This window comes from Oncorhynchus mykiss, chromosome 10, assembly GCF_013265735.2.
Source record: "Oncorhynchus mykiss isolate Arlee chromosome 10, USDA_OmykA_1.1, whole genome shotgun sequence".
Taxonomy (NCBI): domain Eukaryota; kingdom Metazoa; phylum Chordata; class Actinopteri; order Salmoniformes; family Salmonidae; genus Oncorhynchus; species Oncorhynchus mykiss.
Window position 1 is genome coordinate 46,323,462 of NC_048574.1, and position 20,897 is coordinate 46,344,358.

The 20,897-nt window shown below is 41.7% G+C and overlaps 2 protein-coding genes across 4 annotated transcripts; both read right to left on the reverse strand.

Moving 5' to 3' along the window:
* Nucleotides 1-2,207: 2,207 nt before the first annotated feature.
* On the reverse strand, nucleotides 2,208-7,263 carry LOC110534082 (eukaryotic translation initiation factor 1A, X-chromosomal). The gene is made up of 7 exons (XM_021618740.2): nucleotides 6,949-7,263; nucleotides 6,322-6,405; nucleotides 3,631-3,734; nucleotides 3,297-3,347; nucleotides 3,103-3,184; nucleotides 2,823-2,914; nucleotides 2,208-2,631 (listed from the first exon to the last, which is right to left on the reverse strand). The coding sequence occupies exons 1-7, from the start codon at nucleotides 6,962-6,964 to the stop codon at nucleotides 2,626-2,628; spliced, it is 435 nt and encodes a 144-aa protein (XP_021474415.1). The 5' UTR covers nucleotides 6,965-7,263; the 3' UTR covers nucleotides 2,208-2,625.
* A 439-nt stretch (nucleotides 7,264-7,702) lies between these two features.
* Nucleotides 7,703-19,883, reverse strand: LOC110534081 (ribosomal protein S6 kinase alpha-3). Of its 3 annotated transcripts, XM_036990487.1 has the most exons (23): nucleotides 19,784-19,883; nucleotides 19,490-19,645; nucleotides 18,246-18,290; nucleotides 17,261-17,377; nucleotides 15,423-15,504; nucleotides 15,160-15,240; nucleotides 14,993-15,072; nucleotides 14,125-14,231; nucleotides 13,852-13,889; nucleotides 13,497-13,639; nucleotides 13,285-13,355; nucleotides 13,080-13,168; nucleotides 12,824-12,888; nucleotides 12,584-12,686; nucleotides 11,804-11,928; nucleotides 11,572-11,697; nucleotides 11,379-11,468; nucleotides 10,920-11,078; nucleotides 9,708-9,869; nucleotides 9,461-9,537; nucleotides 9,215-9,332; nucleotides 8,923-9,063; nucleotides 7,703-8,801 (listed from the first exon to the last, which is right to left on the reverse strand). In XM_036990487.1, the coding sequence occupies exons 2-23, from the start codon at nucleotides 19,553-19,555 to the stop codon at nucleotides 8,679-8,681; spliced, it is 2,208 nt and encodes a 735-aa protein (XP_036846382.1). In that variant the 5' UTR covers nucleotides 19,556-19,645; nucleotides 19,784-19,883; the 3' UTR covers nucleotides 7,703-8,678. The 3 variants fall into 3 exon arrangements, with proteins under 3 accessions (XP_036846382.1, XP_021474414.2, XP_021474413.1); XM_021618739.2 differs by having other exon boundaries at nucleotides 19,490-19,812; XM_021618738.2 differs by lacking the exons at nucleotides 18,246-18,290; nucleotides 19,490-19,645; nucleotides 19,784-19,883 and adding an exon at nucleotides 17,739-18,150.
* Nucleotides 19,884-20,897: the final 1,014 nt, after the last annotated feature.

Sequence of the window (20,897 nt, forward strand, 5' to 3'; positions counted from 1 at the left end):
AATCAGTAGCGGATTTAGGTACGGGCGACATGGGCAGCATCTTGCGGGCGCTGGGGGAGGGGGGAGTCGCCCAGGGCGCCATACAAGCTACAGCTGCCACATCCACTTGACACAAATAGCCAAACCGAAAACTGCATAATTGATGGAAGAACCAACTGTAGCCTAATTAAATGCATGAAGTCAAAACTAAGTATTGAATTGCGTTCAATAGCTTTAAACGTTGCCATTAAATAACTATACTGAACAAAAATAAACATGTCAAGTGTTGGTCCCATGTTTCATGAGCTGAAATAAAATATCCCAGAAATGTTCCATATGCACAAAAAGCTTATTTCTCTAGAATGTTGTGTGCAAATTTGTTTACAATCCTGTTAATGAAAATTTCTCCTTTGCCAAGATAATCCATCCACCTGACAGGTGTGGCATATCAAGAAACTGATTAAACGTAATGATTATACTACAGGTGCACCTTGTGCTGGGGACAATAAAAGGCCACTCTAAAATGTGCAGTTGTCACACAACACAATGCCACAGATGTCTCAAGTTTTGAGGGAGCGTACAGTTGGCAAGCTGACTGCAGGAATGTCCACAAGAGTTGTTGCCAGAGAATTGAATGTTAATTTCTCTACCATAAGCTGCCGCCACCGTTGTTTTAGAGAATTTGGCAGTACGTCTTACAACCGCAGACCATGTACATGCATGGCACGTACATATGTGGGTGAGCAGTTTGCTGATGTCAACGTTGTGAACACAGTGCCCCATGGTAGCGGTGGGGTTATGGTATGGGCAGGCATAAGTTTCGGACAACGAACACTATTGCATTTTATCTATGGCAATTTGAATGCAGAGATACCATGACGAGACCTGAAGCCCATTGTTGTGCCATTTATCCGCCACCATCACATGTTTCAGCATGACAATCCAAGGCCCAGTGTTGCAAGGATCTGTACACAATTCCTGAAAGCTGAAAATGTCCCAGTTTTTCCATGGCCTGCATGCTCACCAGACATGTCACCCGTTGAGTATGCTTGGTATGCTCTGGATCGACGTGTACCCTTGTGTGTTCCATTGGGACAATCTAACTGCACTGTCCAATTTACAGTAGCTATTACAGTGAAATAATACCATGCTATTGTTAGGAGTGCACAGTTATGAACTTAAATGTATCAATTGGGTGGCAGGTAACCTAGTGGTTAGAGCGTTGGACTAGTAACCGAAAGGTTGCAAGTTCCAATCCCCGAGCTGACAAGGTAAAACAAATCTGTTCCTAGGTCGTCATTGAAAATAAGAATTTGTTCTTAACTGACATGCCTAGTTAAAGGTTAAATAAAAAAATCAATTAGGTACATTTGGGCAGACTAGATACATTTTGAACAGAAACGCAATGGATCAGTCTAAAACTTTGCACATACCCTGCTGCCACCTAGCGGCCAAAATCTAAATCGCACCTAACCTGGAATGATACACAGACCTTTCTCTTGCATTTCAAAGATGGGGGAAGAAAAAGTTTTTGTATTTGTACTTTCACCAGATCTAATGCGTTATATTCTCCTACATTAATTTCAAATTTACAAAGTGTTTCCTTTCAAATTGTATCAAGAATATGCATATCCTTGCTTCAGGTCCTGAGCTACAGGCAGTTAGATTTGAGTATGTCATTTTAGGCTAATATTGAAAAAAAGGGTCCAATCCTTAACACAATTAAGACTCAACTAGAAGGGAAGAACAGAATACAGCATCAAGCTTTATAGTAAACGCGCCTTTCAACCCCTCTGCCCAGAAATTAAATGTAAGCGTGGATAACGTGGTGACAGTATCCGAGCAACACTGGGTATTCCTACTGTCAGTCTGACTTCATAGCAAAGCCAGCCAAGTTCTGGGCTTCCGCAAAAAAAACAAAAGCTTTGAGAATGGCAGTGTTCAACAGGATCTAAACCGTAATGTATCACGGGTAAATTGACTGATCCACAAATAATCATGTAGTTATTTATGATGCAAGGTTCTTTGTAGATCTGGCAGTTGCCTGCACTGTCGGCCGAAATGTCAAAGCAGCCCAATATTTATCCAGCGTTGCGCAAATCCTGACTAGGCTAAAAGGTTTACCAACATGTCAGGAACATGAGTTATACCTGCTTTCACCATTTTTGCAAAGTGAGAGACTTGTCGCCAGACCCAATGTTCTTTGATTGAAAAAAAAAGCATAGAAATTATCACAAATGAGATACTTATTTTATTGATAATCAAAATCAAGAAAACAAACATTGGTAAAAATAAAATAAAAAAAGGGGGAGGGATCCTTTGTTTTTGACAAATCTCCAGACCAAACATAAAATGATTCAAGTTTTTATTGTAAACTCTGTTGTTCTGTAGTTTGAGGGTATATTCCACATGATGGAATAAAATTACATTACAACTAACAAAAATATGAAGTGTGTGAACTAAAGTAGGTGTGCTGATGTTCTCATTGACAGATTCCAGGCTTAAAGCAGTCTCAAAAGAAGGGAAATGAGCTGCCTCAACTGACTTGAGGAAGCAGGGAGTTGTTGGCAAGGTTGCACTGCCTCTGCCAGTATAGAACTGTCCACTTTCCTCTGCATAAACGACTTGGCACACAATAGTTCTGATTCAGATCTGAGTGGAAGGGGAGAGACATATGTTACCAAGTTACCTGACCCAAAAGCAGACAAAGAATTCAAGCACAATGGACAGAGCAAAAAGCATTTCACTCAATTGTATGTGATTTCAGTTGATTGACTGCATCACACCAATTATTAAATATGGATGGCTTCCCTTGTAACTAGCAAGAGGAATCCTCTACTTACATCATCAATGTCCTCGTCGTCATCTCCAATGTCATCAAACTGAATATCCTCATCGTCGCCAGGTCCAAATGTGTCAGTCTCATTGATTTTAGCTAGGGTGTTAGAAGATAGTCACAATTAATAAACTAGCCTACTTAAAAAAAAAAGAAAAGAGTGAACATGTGCCTATAATTTGAAGCAAGACAATTCTCCATTCCTGGCTTTATTTCATTTTAGTCTTAGGTTAGATGCTATTAACCTCCCTGATTCCCTCTCTTTTTTAGTGGCCCAAGATACTTACCATGTTCAGGAAGCTCCCCATAGGCCTTCAAACTCCTGGCCTCGTCTGCATTGTACTTCAGGATAACATCGGCTTTTTGGTCCTTCAGGGAAGAATGTAACCATTAGGACATATTCTTCGAACTTTGGGCCTCCTAGTGCCTTGGGTTGTATTATCATTAAAAAAATACACTGCACATTTTTTATTAATATTACCTGGTAATCTCGAAGTCCCACAAGGATGATGTCTGAAGTATTAATCCAAACCTGCCCAGGAGCGAAGAACAAGATGTCAGCAAGGACAGCTTGGAGTATGGAAACTGTAATATTTCCAGCATAAAGACAAACTAATCAGGTAGAAGAGTCTGTCAACCCTCATGTCAAACCCAAAGCATTGTGGAAATGGAGTGTAAAGGATAATGGCATTGGATTGCATTTATACAGAACACGTAAGATCTCAATTAGCTTCAGTCTACAGCTATTTGCCAAAACACGTGGTGGATATTGTGACTAATGGCACTACTAAATAGGCTACTGTGTACACCATTACCTTTTTACGTAGCTTTCCTCGGATGTGGCATAGTCGCTTGACTCCATCAAAACACATAGCTTCCAGTCGTCCATTACCCAACATCTTAATCACCTGTGCATATTCTAGATTAGAACAGAAGTTCAGCCAGTTAGTCAATTCATATAGAGGGGGTCACAAGGTGGCTCAAATGTAAAAGCTGAACTGTTAACCGCCCTACTCCCTGGTTACGGTGACCGTATTACCGCCAGTCACCAGTCATGACCGAAGTCAAATTCCACATGACCGTTGAGTCACTGTAACTAGGCTACTCCAAAACTGCACTCTGATGCCGCTGATGGTCATTAGTAGCCTTTATTTATTTCACCTTATTAAACCAGGTAGGCCAGTTGAGAACAAGTTCTCATTTACAACTGCGACCTGGTTAAGATAAAGCAAAGCAGTGTGATAAAAACAACACATGGGATAAACAAACACAGTCAATAACACAATAGAACATCTGTATACAGTGTGTGCAAATTAAGTAAAGAGGTAAGGCAATAAATAGGCCATAGTGGTGAAGTAATTAAAATGTATCAATTAACACTGGAGTGATAGATGTGCAGATGAGGTTGTGCAAGTAGAAATACTGGTGTGCAAAAGAGCAGAAAAACAAATATGGGGATGAGGTAGGTAGGTTGGATGGGCTATTTACAGATGGGCTGTGTACAGCTGCAGCGATCGTTAAGCTGCTCGGACAGCCGATGCTTGTTGGAGATATAAGTCTCCAACTTCAGTGATTTTTGCAATTCGTTCCAGTCATTGTCAGCAGAGAACTGGAAGGAAAGGCGGCCAAAGGAGGTGTTGGCTTTGGGGATGACCAGTGAAATATACCTGCTGGAGCACGGGCTACGGGTGGGTGTTGTTATGGTGACCAGTGAGCTGAGAAGGCAGAGCTTTACCGAGCAAAGACTTCTAGATGACCTGGAGTCAGTGGGTTTGGCGGTGAATATGTAGCAAGGACCAGCCAAAGAGAGCAGACAGGTCGCAATGGTGGGTAGACTGCATCCACTGTGATAGACTGCATCCAGTCTGCTGAGTAGAGTGTTGGAGGCCATTTTGTAAATGACGTCGCTGAAGTCAAGGGTCGGTAGGATAGTCAGTTCTACGAGGGTATATTTAGCAGCATGAGTGAAGGTTTTGTTGTGAAATAGGAAGCCGATTCTAGATTTAATTTTGGATTGGAGATCTTTAATGAGTCTGGAAGGATAGTTCACAGTCTAGCCAGACATCTAGGTATTTATAGTTGTCCACATATTCTAAGTGAGAACCATCCAGAGTAGAGATGCTAGGCGGGCGGGTGCGGGCACCTATCGGTTGAAGAGCATGCATTTAGTTTTACTAGCATTTAAGAGCGGGCCACGGAGGCCACGGAAGGAGTGTTGTATAGTATTGAAGGTTTGTTAACACAGAAGGGCCAGATGTATACAGAATAGTGTCTGCGTAGAAGTGGATCAAAGAATCACCCGCAGCAAGAGCGACATCATTGATATATACAGAGAAAAAAAGAGTCGGCCCGAGAATTGAACCCTGTGGCCCCCCCATAGAGACTGCCAGAGGTCCGGACAACAGGCCCTCCGATTTGACACACTGAACTCTATCTGAGAAGCTGTTGGTGAACCAGGCGAGGCAGTCATTACAGAAACCAAGGCTGTTGAGTCTGCCGTTAAGAATACGGTGATTGACAGAGTCGAAAGCCTTGGCCAGATCGATGAAGACAGCTACACAGTACTGTTTAAAAAAAAATCAATGGTGGTTATGATCTCGTTTAGGACTTTGAGCATGGCTGAGGTGCACCCGTGACCATCTCGGAAACCGGATTGCATAGTGGAGAAGGTACGGTGGGATTCGAGATGGCCGGTGATCTGTTTGTTCACTTGGCTTTCGAAGACTTTAGAAAAGGCAGAGCAGGATGGATAAAGGTTGCATCGTGTGCTTTTACCGTAAAACTTTAAAATCTGACACAGAGGTTGCATTAAGGAGAAGTTTCTTTAATTGTATGTTTAACATTTGTAACTTTCATCAATGTTTATGAGATCTGACAGGCCACCATTTAAAAGAGGATCCCAGCTTTCGCTCTGCTATATTTATGGCTAAATTCGTAAAAGTATGCACAGTAATTCACTTTACAACCAGTATAGCCTACATGGCATATTAAAAAAGTCTTACATTTTTTTTGTGGGGGGGTAAACTAGTGCGAGTTTGACAGCATAATTTCTGCCTGGCTTGACAACGACCTTAGTGATTTCATTTCTGATATCCATCGTGGCAGTGGCAGATTAGCTAGTTAGAGCTAACTCTGTATTGGTGGGGCAGAGTTGAGGGAAGCAGCTTTAACTGTAAACTTGACCCCGTCCTTATGAATTAAAATATTATAGGTGGAGGCGCATCTCGTTATTCACATAGCCTACCACAGACGAGCAGCATTTCCCCCCACTTTTTTTCTGTCCATGGTGCTGATACAGATTTCGTGACAACCTGTCACTCACTCATTTTAACTTTGGTATTTTTTTATATAGGGACATAAAACTAAAACTGTGGGGGCACACGTTTCAATTGAGTGGGTTAAGCCCCCTTTGCCCCCTCACGGAGCAGGCCAGATTGACAGCAATGTCAAAACCTGCTTGCTAAATGTACAGGTTAAATAAGGTTGAAGAGGGTCCATGCACTCACCTTGGCCATCCTCTTTAAATACCAGCTCTCTCTTTTCTGATTCATTCTCGTTCTTACCACGTCGCCGATTCTTTCCTCCCTTACCTGTAATGAGAAGATGATAGATAGTAAACATGTGGCACTGGTAACTGTAATTCCAATTCCACCTTTCATTGGCATCATAAGACAAATAAACACAGATAAATAAACCAACCACATGCCTGTTATCTAGCTACAAAGATTTTAACTAACCCATTTTACATGTGGTAGTTAACTAAATGTGACCGCGATTAAGGCAGAGGCTCAAGATGATGGAAACCGCTGGGCAGGGATATTGTTGGCCTACCACTAGTTGATGGTAGTCATTCTGCGGCGCAACAGAATGTGACAAAAGCAAGCAAGGCAGTTCACTTAGCTGGATAATCGCCATTTGAATTCCTTATTTTAATAGTCTAATTACGCTTAAATAAACAACGACGATGGTTGTAACTAAGGTTAACGTTTCCACGCTTTCAATACTTGTTCAATGCCATACCGTACCTTCCTCCGGTTACGTTGCTAAGCATGGGCCGGGAAGCTAGTTAGCTAGCTAGCATAACCCCCCCCTGAAATGGAATAACAACCAAAGACAACATATTTGATGCGTACCTTTATTCTTCGGCATATTCCCAAACGAACAGACTTTTTTAAACGAGTCCTGTTTTTTCCGTAAGAAATTAACTAGCTAGTTTTATTCAAATGGGATGGAAACCAATCGTTGACGATGTCATACACTCTTTACAAAGTTAGCTAGCTAAACCAGAGATATTAGAGAAAGGAGATGGGAATCTCCTTGATCAATGAATAGAGGACCGTATAACGCCCCAACCAGCAGACTGTCGACCAATCGTGTTCACGTTGTACTGCGACGTCACGAGGTTGCTAAAGTCATCCCCCTTCTAAAAGTTAGGTTAAATCAAGAAATCTGCCTTTTTTCCTCAAAAGTACGTAATGCCACGATTCCAAATCTATATTATATTACAGAAAACAAGTTAGCTATCTCGGGGAAATATTTAATGTTGTACTTATTTTTCACGAAATTCATGCTAATGTTGTTTTTTTGGAGCTAGCGCCCAATTGACTCCCATTCTCTCCTTGAAGGAGATCTCTCCCTATAGCCCAGAATGCATTGTTCGTCCCATTGACGATGTATGAGCAAACTACACACTGGGCGTGAATACCAATCCAATTGAGTTTCCCATCTCCTTAACTAAGTTTAGCCAGATATACTTTTTTCTTGCGAAACCTCTTCCTCTTGTGACACCATACTGCCCTTGCGTGAAGCAGCATTATTTTCTAAAAAAGTGGTTCTGGTCTCCTACATTATGGCTTTCAGTGGAGGAAATAATAAAATACTGATACATTTGATTGTATATTTATTTATTCGTGATAATTTGAAAAAAAATTAAAGTTACAAAATAAGCTGCAGACACTTGCCTGGACCACACCTGAGAATGTTTTTTTCATCTGTTAAACATGGATAGACAGATGCCAAAGCAGAGGGGAAATACAGTGTCTATTCTCACCTCCATCTAGCATGTTACATTTCACAGCAGCTTCTTGGAAAGCCTTTCCCTTTAAAACAAAGCTGTCCTGTGGCCTCAATCATGCACACCAAGTAGAAAATGTTTCATTCATCCACATACAAAAATACATTCTTAATAGGCTCTTAAAATTAGACTGTAAAAGTAATCCTAATTGCTATAAGTATATCCCTTGTTCACGTGTTTCCCTTTATAAATCATGAGAAGGACAAAAAAAATGTAAAGACTGAGTAAAGCAAAAAAAAACTTTTGACCCCTGCCCGAACACAAAGGTCTGAGAGAAAGTGCAGCAGCAGAGGTGAGCACATTTTTCTCTCCCCAGGTTTGAAAGGGTCTTGGTAAACTGATTGTTGTAGAATTGAGGAGTTTGCCCAATAGATGGGTATAAGCAATAGCCCATATTGAGTACCTATCGTATCTTCTCAGATTTACACAAGTGCATAGGTAGTGGGGAGGGGGGGGGGGGGGGGGTGAGACTGGCTTTTGCCATCTTGTAATCCTCTCTAAATCCCTTCATCCCGCAGTGCTTAACTCAATCTCTGTTTAAACAGACCTATAGGAATCCGTACAGTTAATTCTATTTTTTTCTGGTAAATATATCTAATTTTCATAAAATAATATATACAGTCTTGTAACTCTTGATCTGTGGGCAGTGAAGATTGTACACGCAAATGCATTGTCAAGTTCCTTTTTGGTCTTACACACTGTTCTTCTAACACAGCTGGAGTCAAAACTCACGAATGCACTGGTGCAGTAGCATTAAACAGGTGAGATTGATAGTAGTGGCAGATGGATTCACAGGGCTGTGGAAGTCAACTTCTTCACCCCTCTTCGTTGAGCTAATGAGGAGTGTCCTACAGGGTCCAGCACAGGGGGAACATGCATGTTCAGAGCAGAGTAAGTGGCTGCCATCGCACCCTGTAGGAGGAAAAAGAGAAAAGTCTTGGAGTCTTAAAATGTATCAATACCCAGCAGAGACTTTCTTTCAGAGTGGCAGAGAAGAGAGACTTTAGTGCATTGAATAAAGTTTTATTGTTACCTTGACCAAATGAGGGGTATCATGTCTATTGAGCTGGTACTTGGGCAACCGGTCCTTGTGTACTATCCAGGAGTGTCGCAGCACCTGAGCAGCAGTTAGCCTCTGGTGGGGGTCCACATGCAGCATCTTTGACACTAGGTCCTAAAGAAATCAATTCCAAAGTTCAGTTTGGACTACAACATCAAGTGCATTGTGCTAGGAACAAAGTATTTACTTTGGAAACTATTATCATAGAGTAATTGGATACTATGGAATGCACAGTGCTGTCGTCCAACCGATGTTCCAGACATACCTTGGCCTCTGCTGAGACAGAGTTCCAGTAGCCGCCTGTCAGAGAGAACTTTCCACTGCCAATCCGAGCTAAGACCTCTTCAGGAGTATCTTCTGGTCCATTGGCAAAAGGAGTGAACCTGAAACATCAAGAAAAACACATACTTCAAAAGGACCTCTAACATATGAAAGGACTTCATTTGTCCTCTTAAATTGTATTGCACATCATTGACTATTGCCTGCATTACAGTTGATAGAGCACACATACCCAGTAAGCATTGTGTAGAGCAGTACTCCCAGACTCCAGATATCACACGCTGCATCATAGCCCTGTTTCTTCAGCACCTAACAACAACATTAAGTATTGCACACTGCATTAGAATACAGAAAGCAAAGAACATTGTGTCACATACTAGACAAACATATTGAAAATTGAAAACACAGACTAGTTATACAGCAGACAAACATTAGCTGAGGATGCAGGTACTAGTCACAGAAACATGTAGAAGAGACACCTCGGGGGCGACAAAGTTGGCCGTGTAACACGGAGTCATCAGGAGCCCGTTTTCAGCTCTCAGCTGTTTGGCAAAGCCAAAGTCACAGATCCGGATGGACTCTGGGTTTCCAGACTCATCCACATACAGGATGTTACTGGGCTTCAGGTCTCTGTGGACAACCTGAGCAGGGGGACAGATATTTCATCAGTGACATCCTAAATCAGTGAGTCAAATTACATAGATGGCCAACTCATATTTCTTATATAGAGTGAGGTTGACCATGCGGTAGGATTTTAATAGCGATGAAATGAATGGATTTTTCTTGCCCAGAGTGAGGCTTTTTACTTGCAAGTGAAGATAATAATTGCCAGCAAAATGTAAAGTATTTACAAAAATAATAAACTGGATCAAATAGAGCTCCTCAAACAAAACCAAGCAGCATGCCAAACTGTTCCCTGTCCTGTCCCTCAATGAGGACAGGCTTCTTATAGCAATACCAATGGAAACCCTTACACATACTATATCTGGTCAATTAACATTCAAAGCACATGATATACCATACAGAAATGTTCAGCTAAATATATGTACCTATACCAGCACACATCTCAATAAAGGTGCTAGCATTCTTTAAGCGTCAATAACCTGGTATATAAACATGTACGTCCCCTGGAATAAGCTACTACCACATTACTCGTACCCTAAATAACCATGCGCTCAAACACGCCCCCATTTGCCCATTAATTCTCTGAACATAAATGAACAGAACTCTTCAACGACGAGAAAAACAGGTACTTTTTGCAAACAATTCTTTACTTTCAATCTAGCCATTACATTACCATAAAATGTGCCCTTGAATGTTCATTTAGCTCAGAAAAAGCATGCCCAGCACTACAAACAAATGGTTGGCACTCCCATAACCAAAATGACTGTCGGCGTAAACTCTAAGATGCATTTCTCTCGTCACAGGCGAACGGTCGGCCGCACCGAAGGACATAGGTAAACACATTTAATTCAATAAATATATGTGCATTCTTAAACCCATAAAGCGTTATTGATATAAGGTATGTCTTTAAAATTATGTGACAAGATCATAAGTGGATCGTCACATACAGGAAAAGGTGCATATGTTGCTTTGAAAGTACCGAAGTGCTCTAGGTACAAACAATATAATACACTAATATACTATGCTTTCCATGTATGTAATGTATCATAGTGATGGTGATTGCTTACCCCCTGTACATGCAGGTACTCCACAGTTTTGGTGATGGTGTGGAGAACCGCACTGGCCTCCCTCTCAGAGAAGAACTTCTGTCGGAGGATCTTATCCAGCAGCTCCCCTCCTTTCATCAGCTCTGTCACCAGGTACACGGAGCGCCCATCGTCATACACCTACAGTCAACAGAGCACAACCTCACACTGTTACCTAGAGAGATACTCACAAATAACTTGAGTCGTTAGAAGAGTATTCAGCGCAATCACCCCCCCAAAAAAACAGAGACAGGTGGTGTAATTAGTCCGAGAAAATATGCCCATAACTCACTCAGAACATAGACATACTAGCCAAACAATGAAACAACAAAACACGTGAATCTAGAATAATAGCACCATCTTGCTGTAACTTTCAACTGTGGCTCAAAAGCAAAACAGTGTCGCTTGCTTCATGAGCATACTGCGGATGTAATGACTCACATCTTTGAGAGTGATGATGTTGGGGTGCTGTCCGTAACGCAGAATAATCTCCACCTCTTCTGTGGGGTCCCTCTTTGCCTTACTGATGATCTAAGATAATAACATCAGTAATGACCATTAATCATACCATTTTAAACATGGGCAGCCCCAGAGGGAGAAACTGACAATGTTTAAGGACAGTGTTACAACTCACCTTTACAGCATACTCCATACTGTTGCTCTTCTGAACGCAGCGTTTGCATATGGAGTAAGAGCCCACGCCGATGTCCTCCTTCACATCGTATACATCACTGAACGGTGCTGCGTTTCTGTGGAGTTGCTGAAAAGACAAAGATTCAGATACAGAGACCAGTTCTGTTATTTTCACACACAACCATATAATAACAGCAGATCATACCCCATAATGTATGTGTATGTGTTGGTACCTGTATTGAGGTCATGTTCATGCTGGTGGTCTGTGGTGGTTGACTCTCCTCCTTCGAGATGGCCACGAAGCTGAAGCCTCTGAAAAGCTGGTGGGCGTTGGCACTCGGGGGACAGCCAGGAGAGTCTGTAGGAACAATCCTCACGTCAATCCGCTCGCTACTTTTCATTCACACAATTAATAATTATAATGATAGTGGGTGTTTATTCTTCTGGCTATTGTTAAGTTCCAATTCGCCACTTGATGCAAGAGTGATATACCGTTGGGCGATGTTCCCATTTAATTCAGAAAATAACACGATAACAGATTAAACTTGATGGCGATGGTTTGTGGTCGAGTAATCCGGGTAAAAACCATGTGAATCTCCCAATTCACCCATGCAGCCCTACTATCTGTTTGCCTGTGACCCTATATGCCTGACCCACCACCTGACCCATAACCCAAGTGAGACTGCTCTCTAGTGGTGAGAAGACCAAACAGCCATCAAAATGGTTCTTACACTTTTATTTGTCCTATTTCACATGTGAATTGGAAATGAGTTTTTTGCATATCCCAATTCCTGGGAGAGTGGGGTCACAGGTAGGGTCAGCCACCATCAACGGCAACTCTGTGAGCAATGGGCACAGACGGATTTTTCATCTTGTCGGCTCTGGGATTCAAACTAGCAACCTTTCGGTTACTGGCCCAACACGCTAACCACTAGGCTACCTGCCGCCAATAACACTGTTCAGATTATGAAACTGTGTATTGTAAAAGCGCCAAACAAGAACCTTTTATTTACCTCGTGGAGTTTTTGCAGTGAATTCAGAGTCAAAGTAGACAGTGTCATCAGGTCTGCCACTCGCAGGTTTAAAGGGGGGATGGATTTCTCTCCTGAATAATTTCTACAGGCATACCAAGAAAAAGGGATGCTAAATGGAATAAACCTAAACATGTATGTTAAAAACACAAAAATACATGTATAATACATAAGGACAACGTAGTAGGCAGATGGTACACATCTGAATAGCCAAAAACTTACATTCCAGTCAATAGTGGAAAAGAAGAAATGTCTCTTGATCTCTTCCACTCCGTCTGGACCAGCACCTGTGAACAACAAAAACCACACACACATCACATCAGGACAGCTGGGGTAATAGGATTGCAGTTGTTCAAACATTCGGTGATGTTTCAGTAAAGTCGGACTAGCGTTTTTCCGTTTGAGTGTGTTTTATTTGAGCCACCCATTAGTTACAAGACACGGCAGAAAATACAATTTTAGTGATGAGATTGATTACCCAGTCTGTTGCCTGGGTTGCGTTTGAACAGGTTACGTAGGAGAGACTGGGCCTCTTGACTCAAGGACTGTGGCATTCCCAGCTTGGCCCTGCAGTGCAAACAAAAAAAAGTACTATGGTAAATGAAGTACAAATTATGGCTAACTATTTTAACAGCCTGGTAAAACTGGTACGAGAGAATGGGACATGTTGAGGGAGGACGCACTTCAGTATCATGGTCATGGTTTCCTTCCGATCCTTCCCTTGGAAAGGCAGTGTTCCCGTCAACATCTCAAACTGGGGAAGACAAAAACAGTTGTCCTGTCAGCCATTGGACACATTGGCCCATACAGGCAGATATGAAGGCACACTTGATACCAGTCAGATATTTGAACACATCCCAGAGTAATAAAAGGTAAAAGAGCAACAAGCATTCACCATGAGCACGCCGTAGGACCACCAGTCGGCGCTAAGGGTGTGTCCTCGGCGGTTCACGACCTCTGGTGCCATGTACTCCACTGTTCCGCAGAAAGAGTAGGCCTTGTTTTCATGATCAATGGACTCTTTACTCAGGCCGAAGTCTGGAACAAACAAAGGGCAGCAAAATGAGCCTGTGCTTAAATTCTATTCATAATCAAGCAGAAAACTGTACATAGGCAAACTGAGGGCTCCTAAAATGACATGCAAAGGTATTAATATGACTAGCAGTGCTTTCCTATTGTGCTTGGTGAATGAGTCAGGCTAAGTGTGAATATGAAGCATGAATATTTAATAGAAGCAGAGCATTACTCACCAGTGAGTTTGATATGTCCCTGCTCATCTAACAAGATGCTGAAAGGACAGAGTGATCTCAGTCAGAGAGGAAAACAACATCCACCAGCAGAAACTCACACAGTAAATAGACAGTATATAACATTGTCCCTTCTACGCTCCAAATTGATTTGACTCAAAATAACGTTTGGCTTAAATATGAATAATACACATGTATTTTCCAGGTTGCTGATTGGAAGAGAAACAAGTACATAATGTGCATAAGCAATGTTTATAGCATTAGTGTGATAGGTACTTCTCAGGTTTAAGATCTCTGTAGATGATTCCCAGGCCATGCAGATGGTCCAGTGCCAGAGCCAGCTCTGCCAGGTAGAACTTCACATCCTCCTCTGTGAACATCACCTGGGAGTATGGAGACAGGCTGATTTAAAATAACGTACCTACTGATACACAAAATACACAGAAATTATTCAAAATGTGTCCTTTTTCTAAATATACTGAACAAAAATAACCATTTAAAAGATTTTACTGAGCTACAGTTCATATAAGAAAATCAGGCAATTTCAATAAATTCATTATGCCCTAATCTATGAATTTCACTTGACTGAGCAAGGGCACAGTCATGAGTGGGCCCTGGAGGGCATAGGCCCACTCTCTGGGGAGCCAGGCCCAGTCAATCAGAATGAGATTTTTTTTTTACCACAAAAGGGCCTTATTACAGACAGAAATACTCCTCAGCACCCCCCCTCAAACATCCAGCAGGTGCAGAAGCCGGATGTGGAGGTCCTGGGTTGGCATGGTTACACGTGGTCTGCGGTTGTGAGGCCGGTTGGACATACTGCCAAATTCTCTAAAATGACGTTGGAGGCGGCTTATGGTAGAGAAATTAATATTAAATTATCTGGCAACAACTCTGTTGGACATTCCTGCAGTCAGCATGCCAGTTGCATGCTCCCTTAAAACTTGAGACATCTCTGGCATTGTGTTTTGTGAATTTTTTTGGGAGAAATAAGCTATTTGTGCTTATGAACATCATCTGGGGTCTTATATTTCAGCTCATGAAACATAGGACCAACACTTTACATGTTGCGTTTATATTTGTGTTTAGTGTAAAACAATTATAAATCGTAGAAAACCCCCCTCAGGATTAGAATTTGGTTTACCTCTTTGGACAGCCGTGTGAATAAATCTCCACCCCTGAGGAAGTCCAGAATCAGGTACAGCTTCCCTTCTGTCTGGAATGCTGTGAGGAATCATGGGTACATGTTCAACTCAAAACACATAAAAAAAAAAAAAATATGGCAGGTCAGTGAGATGTCTGATAACTCACCGTAATGTAGTCGGACGATAAAAGGATGGTTCACCTCCACCAAAATATCTCGCTCCATCTTAGTCCGGACCCTATCTCGCACTGGTTATACGTGATAAGAATAATAAGTGAAACACGGCTATATAGAATTCATCAAGAAAGATTGATAATGTAGTTGTAAAGTAGTTCTAAACCCAGAAAGATAGACACTGTAGTTGTAAAGTAGTTCTCTATATTCAATATAAACATATTCACACAAAAAAATCATCTGTGCACTAGTGTACCTTTCAATGTGGCCTTTTTCAGCACCTTCATAGCATAGAGCTGTCCAGCATCAGGCCCTGTTATTTTCTTCACAAGGAACACCTGAACATCAATAGACAGAGACACAAATCAGTTCATTGTTAATCACAACATCTTCCATCAATTTGTCAGTCTCATTTACACAAATGTTTAGAGATATGATCATACTTCCAACCATAATTCATACAGTTGAAGTCAGAAGTTTACATACACCTTTGCCAAATACATTTAAACTCAGTTTTTCACAATTCCTGACATTTAATCCTAGTAAAAAGTCCCTGTCATAGATGAGTTAGGATCACCACTTTATATTAAGAATGTGAAATGTAAGAATAATAGAGAATGATTTATTTCAGCTTTTATTTCTTTCATCACATTCCTAGTGGGTCAGAAGTTTACATGCTCAATTAGTATATGGTAGTATTGCCTTTAAATTGTTGAACTCGGGTCAAGCGTTTCGGGTAGCCTTCCACAAGCTTCCCACAATAAGTTGTGTGAATTTTGGCACATTCCTCCTGACAGAGCTGGTGTAACTCAGGTTTGTAGGCCTCCTTGCTCGCACACGCTATTTCAGTTCTGCCCACAAATGTTCTATAGGATTGATGTCAGGGCTTTGTGATGGACACTCCAATACCTTGACTTTGTTGTCCTTAAGCCATTTTGCCACAATTTTGGAAGTATGCTTGGGGTCATTGTCCATGGAAGACCCATTTGCGACCAAGCTTCAACTTCCGGACTGATGTCTTGCGATGTTGCTTCAATATATCCACATAATTTCCCTACCTCATGATTCCATCTATTTTGTGAAGTGCTCCAGTCCCTCCTGCAGCAAAGCACAGCCACAACATGATGCTGCTCCCCTGTACTTCACGGTTGGGATGGTGTTCTTCGGCTTGCAAGCCTCCCCTTTTTCCTCCAAACATAACAATGATCAATGTGGCCAAACAGCTCTATTTTTGTTTTATCAGACCAGAGGACATTTCTGCAAAAAGTATGATCTTTGTCCCCATGTGCAGTTACAAACCGTAGTCTGGCTTTTTTTATGCCGGTTTGGACCAGTGGCTTCTTCCTTGCTGAGCGGCCTTTCAGGTTATCTAGATATAGGACTCGTTTTACTGTGGATATAGATACTTTTGTACCGGTTTCCTCCAGCTTCTTCACAAGGTCCTTTGCTGTTGTTCTGGGATTGATTTGCACTTTTCGCACCAAAGTACGTTCGTCTCTAGGAGACAGAACACGTCTCCTTCCTGAGCGGTATGACGGCTACGTGGTCCCATGGTGTTTATTGTTGCGTACTATTGTTTGTACAGATGAACGTGGTACCTTCAGGCGTTTTCTGAGGTCTTGGCTGATTTTTATTTTCCCATGATGTCACGCAACGAGGCACTGAGTTTGAAGGTAGGCCTTGCAATACATCCACAGGTATACCTCCAATTGACTCAAATGATGTCAATTAGCCTATCAGAAGCTTCTAAAGCCATGACATAATTTTCTGGAATTTTCCAAGCTGTTTAAAGGCACAGTCAATTTAGTGTATGTAAACCTCTGACCCACTGGAATTGTGATACAGTGAATTATAATTGAAATAATCTATCTGTAAACAATTGTTGGAAAAATTACTTGTGTCATGCACAAAGTAGATGTCTTAACCAACTTACCAAACTATAGTTTGTTAATGTGGAGTGGTTGAAAAACAAGTTAATGATTCCAACCTAAGTATGTAAACCTCCGACTTCAACTGTATGTGAATAATATTATCTTTAAGAAAAATAAACATTACAACCAGGTCTACAAATGTCAACCTCACACAATAATTTACCTTCCCAAAGGATCCCTGTCCCAGGACCTTGCGCAGCTCAAACTGCCGCGGATCAGCCTTTTCAGAGCCCTCTTTAACATGGTGTGTGATACTGATCTCATTCACAAAGCCCTCATCCTGTGAAAGAAAAGAGACGCAGTCAAACCAAAGCCAGGCGCGACCCAAATACACAGCACAGCAGTATGGAAAAAGACAACAATACACAGCAATTCTATAAACAAAAACAGATGTGAGTACGAAAACAAACACACGAAACATGCAAAGAATAAGCAAATATACAAAGCAATAGAATGAATCAAATCAAATATATTCACAACCTTTGATTTAAAACCACACTAATAAAGAGACTGCATACTCAGCGCCTTTTCTCTGCACTAAAGCAGAGAGTCATACTGTGAGAGGATGGAGAAATAAACTCCCATGCTTTCCCACCAAAACACAACACCAAACCAGACCCACGTACAGCACACCAGCTTACAGTGAGGTCCTTCTTTGGCCCGTGTTCTGCCCAAGCAGAGGCCAAATCCCCCATGCCGGTGCTGGGCCAGCAGAGCCCCTCTCCCTGTGTCAGTGTTGCCGACAGGCTGCTGTGGGGGAGACTGCGCTGCACTCGGATCAGCCGGGACTGGCAGCTTGCAACTGGTTGCCATGCCACCAACACCCCCTCCCATTGCATCAGAGGTGGTGTGGAGGAGGATGACTAAAGACACAGTATGCTCCCTCTCTCTTTCACAGTCACTCTCAGGCTCTTTCTTTACCCCCTCATCTTCGCTAACCATTTTCTTCTCTTTTTACTCAGACGACCCCACCACTATGCCACTTTAATACATAGTAGTCAGCATTATTGTGGAGTGCCTGAATGTAGGTGTTTGAGCAAGTGAGTAAGAGAGAAGAAGAAAGCACAACATAAACACACCAACTGTGGAAATTAGACAGTCAGGGAGAAGACAGAAGTTGAAATTATATTTATATTATTTTAACTTACACTGCATGCAGTATCATCATCATCCCCCATGGAGTCATCCATGACCTGTACAACACATAAAACATATCATCTCTCTCTATCCCTTAAGGTCCTTGTGTAATTGTACCCCTTAGCCACGCCCCTAGCCCTACTGTCATTTGTATACTATTTATGTGTACTTGTTCCCCATCTACCTTCGTATTGATTTATTATTGTTAATAATAAAAATTTTAAAAAACTCACAATTGCGGTATTTTTTGACACTGTCTAAATATGCTTCAGGGCCAATTGTTCAGTTGATTATAAAACATATATAAATAAAACTGTATTTATTAATAAGCCTTGTTTACCCATTAGAACTTGTCCAATAAACATTGCATGTTCCCTGTAGTGAGTGAATTACCCTAAGGTCAGCCAGCCCAGCAGCTAGTTAGTGAGTAGTTATGATACACTGAGTGAAACAAAACATTAGGAACAAGAACACATTCCTGATTGCGCTGCACCCCCTTTCCCCTCAGAACAGCCTCAATTCATCGGGCATGGACCACATTGTGTCGAAAGCGTTCCACAGGGATGCTGGCCCATGTTGACTCCAATGCTTCCCACAGTTGTGTCAAGTTTAGCTGGATGTCCTTTGGGTGGTGGACCATTCTTGATAGACACGGGAAACTGTTGAGCGTGAAAAACCCAGCAGCGTTGCAGTTCTTGACACACTCAAACCGGTGTGCCTGGCATCTACTACCATAACCCCATTCAAAGGCACTTAAATATTTTGTCTTGCATTCACCCTCTGAATGGCACACATACACAATTCATGTATCAATTGTCTCAAGGCTTAAAACTCCTTATTTAACCCGCCGCCTCCCGTTCACCTACACTGGTTGACGTCGATTTAACATCAGTGACATCAATAAGGGGTCGTAGCATTCACCTTGTCAGTCTCATAGAAAGAGCAGGTGTTCCTAATGTTTTGTGCACTCAGTGTATATTGCGATTAGTTTAACCCCACCACAGCTTCCTTCCGGCCACAAATGTCTGTTGTTACAATGTAGCAACCTGCACTTGAGAAAATTAGATAACTTAAGATCACAATGCTGTCCTTTTGTTAATCGTTTAAGTTTTAAAATCAGTTTGTGCGAAACCAAAACGAGGTTGCTGTCCCACAAACTCTAGGGAGGACGTCAACTCACAAGAGACCGCGGCAATCATTGACGACAAATGACAGCTACGGTGGCCATAGGTCATTCATGTCCATGCCTATTTACCTCTGTTTTAGAATTGCCCAATGCCATTTTCTGCCAAGGGTCTGCTCCAAACTGTGCCAAGGGCATCTTCGACAAGAGTTCAGTCGCGAGCTTCCAGTGACTTGAAGCTTTCAAGGGTTGAGATAAGTACAAATATTTCTTGAGGTGGGGGGGTCTCTGTTCAACGAGAAAAACAAAATCGTAAGAGGGTTTCAATGTAAACGCGACTGTAAGTATACACTACTTTTATCACTACTCCTAATGTTTTCTTGAAACTACATAGTTTACACTTTTTTCCACAACAAAATCTCTCACTTCCGTTCTCAATATGGCGCCGTAGCTGGGTGTACCTGTCTGTCAGAACAGGCTGAGGAATGCGTCACCCTTATGCCATTGGTTGGCAGGAACAGGATACCGTCCTCGAGACAGGTAATGATAAGCAATAAACTAAAATGTATCAAATATGCCTTGAGATGACAAATGTCACCTAGGACTTATATTACAGTGGGGTCCTATTAGTCAAATAGCCATGTCATTGTGTAACATTTATTTTTATTTAACTAGGCAAGTCAGCTAAGAACAAATTCTTATTTACTATGATGGCCTACCAAAAGGCCTCCTGCAGGGAAGGGGGCTGGGATTAAAAATACAGGATAAAACACACATCACGACAAGAGATAACATTACATAAAGAGAGACCTAAGACAACAACATAGCATGGTAGCAACACAACATGGCAGCAGCACAAAACAGGGTACAAACATTATTGGGCAACATTGAGCCTCCCATCCATGCCATTTAAGAGCAAGGGATAAAACAACGTGTGTGTGATATATATATATATATATATAGGTGTGTCCAAACTTGAAATATATATATATATATATATATATATATATATTTCAAGTTTGGACACACCTACTCACTCATTCAAGGGTTTTTCTCTTTTCTGTAGAATAGTAGTGAAGACATCTAAACTATGAAATAACACATATGGAATCATGTAGTAACCAAAAAAGTGTTAAACAAATTATATTTTAGATTATTCAAAGTAGCCACCCTTTACCTTGATGACAACTTTGCACACTCTTGGCATTCTCTCAACCAGCTTCACCTGGAATGCTTTTCCAACAGTTTTGCAGGAGTTCCCACATATGCTGAGCACTTGTTGGCTGCTTTTCCTTCACTCTGCGTTCCAACTCATACCAAACCATCTCAATTGGGTTGAGGTCAGGTGATTGTGGAGGCCAGGTTATCTGATGTAGCACTCCATCACTCTCCTTCTGGGTCAAATAGCCCTTACACAGCCTGGAGGTGGGTTGGGTCATTGTCCTGTTGAAAAACAAATGATAGTCCCACTAAGCGAAAACCAGATGGGATGGTGAATAGCTGCAGAATGCTGTGGTAGCCATGCTGGTTAAGTGTGCCT

Bases quoted from the DNA above. Each gene is read 5' to 3' on its own strand.
- LOC110534081 (XM_021618738.2), bottom strand. From the start codon at position 17,936: ATGCAATGGGAGGGGGTGTTGGTGGCATGGCAACCAGTTGCAAGCTGC. The intron at 12,687-12,823 runs GTAAGTTTTTGG...GTATGCCTGTAG, and splicing joins TTTCCACTATTGACTGGAAT to AAATTATTCAGGAGAGAAAT. The intron at 11,079-11,378 runs GTGAGTCATTAC...TGTTGACTGTAG, and splicing joins ACATCATCACTCTCAAAGAT to GTGTATGACGATGGGCGCTC.
- LOC110534082 (XM_021618740.2), bottom strand. The intron at 3,735-6,321 runs GTGAGTGCATGG...GTTCTAATCTAG, and splicing joins ATTTAAAGAGGATGGCCAAG to AATATGCACAGGTGATTAAG. The intron at 3,185-3,296 runs GTAATATTAATA...TCTTCCCTGAAG, and splicing joins TGGGACTTCGAGATTACCAG to GACCAAAAAGCCGATGTTAT.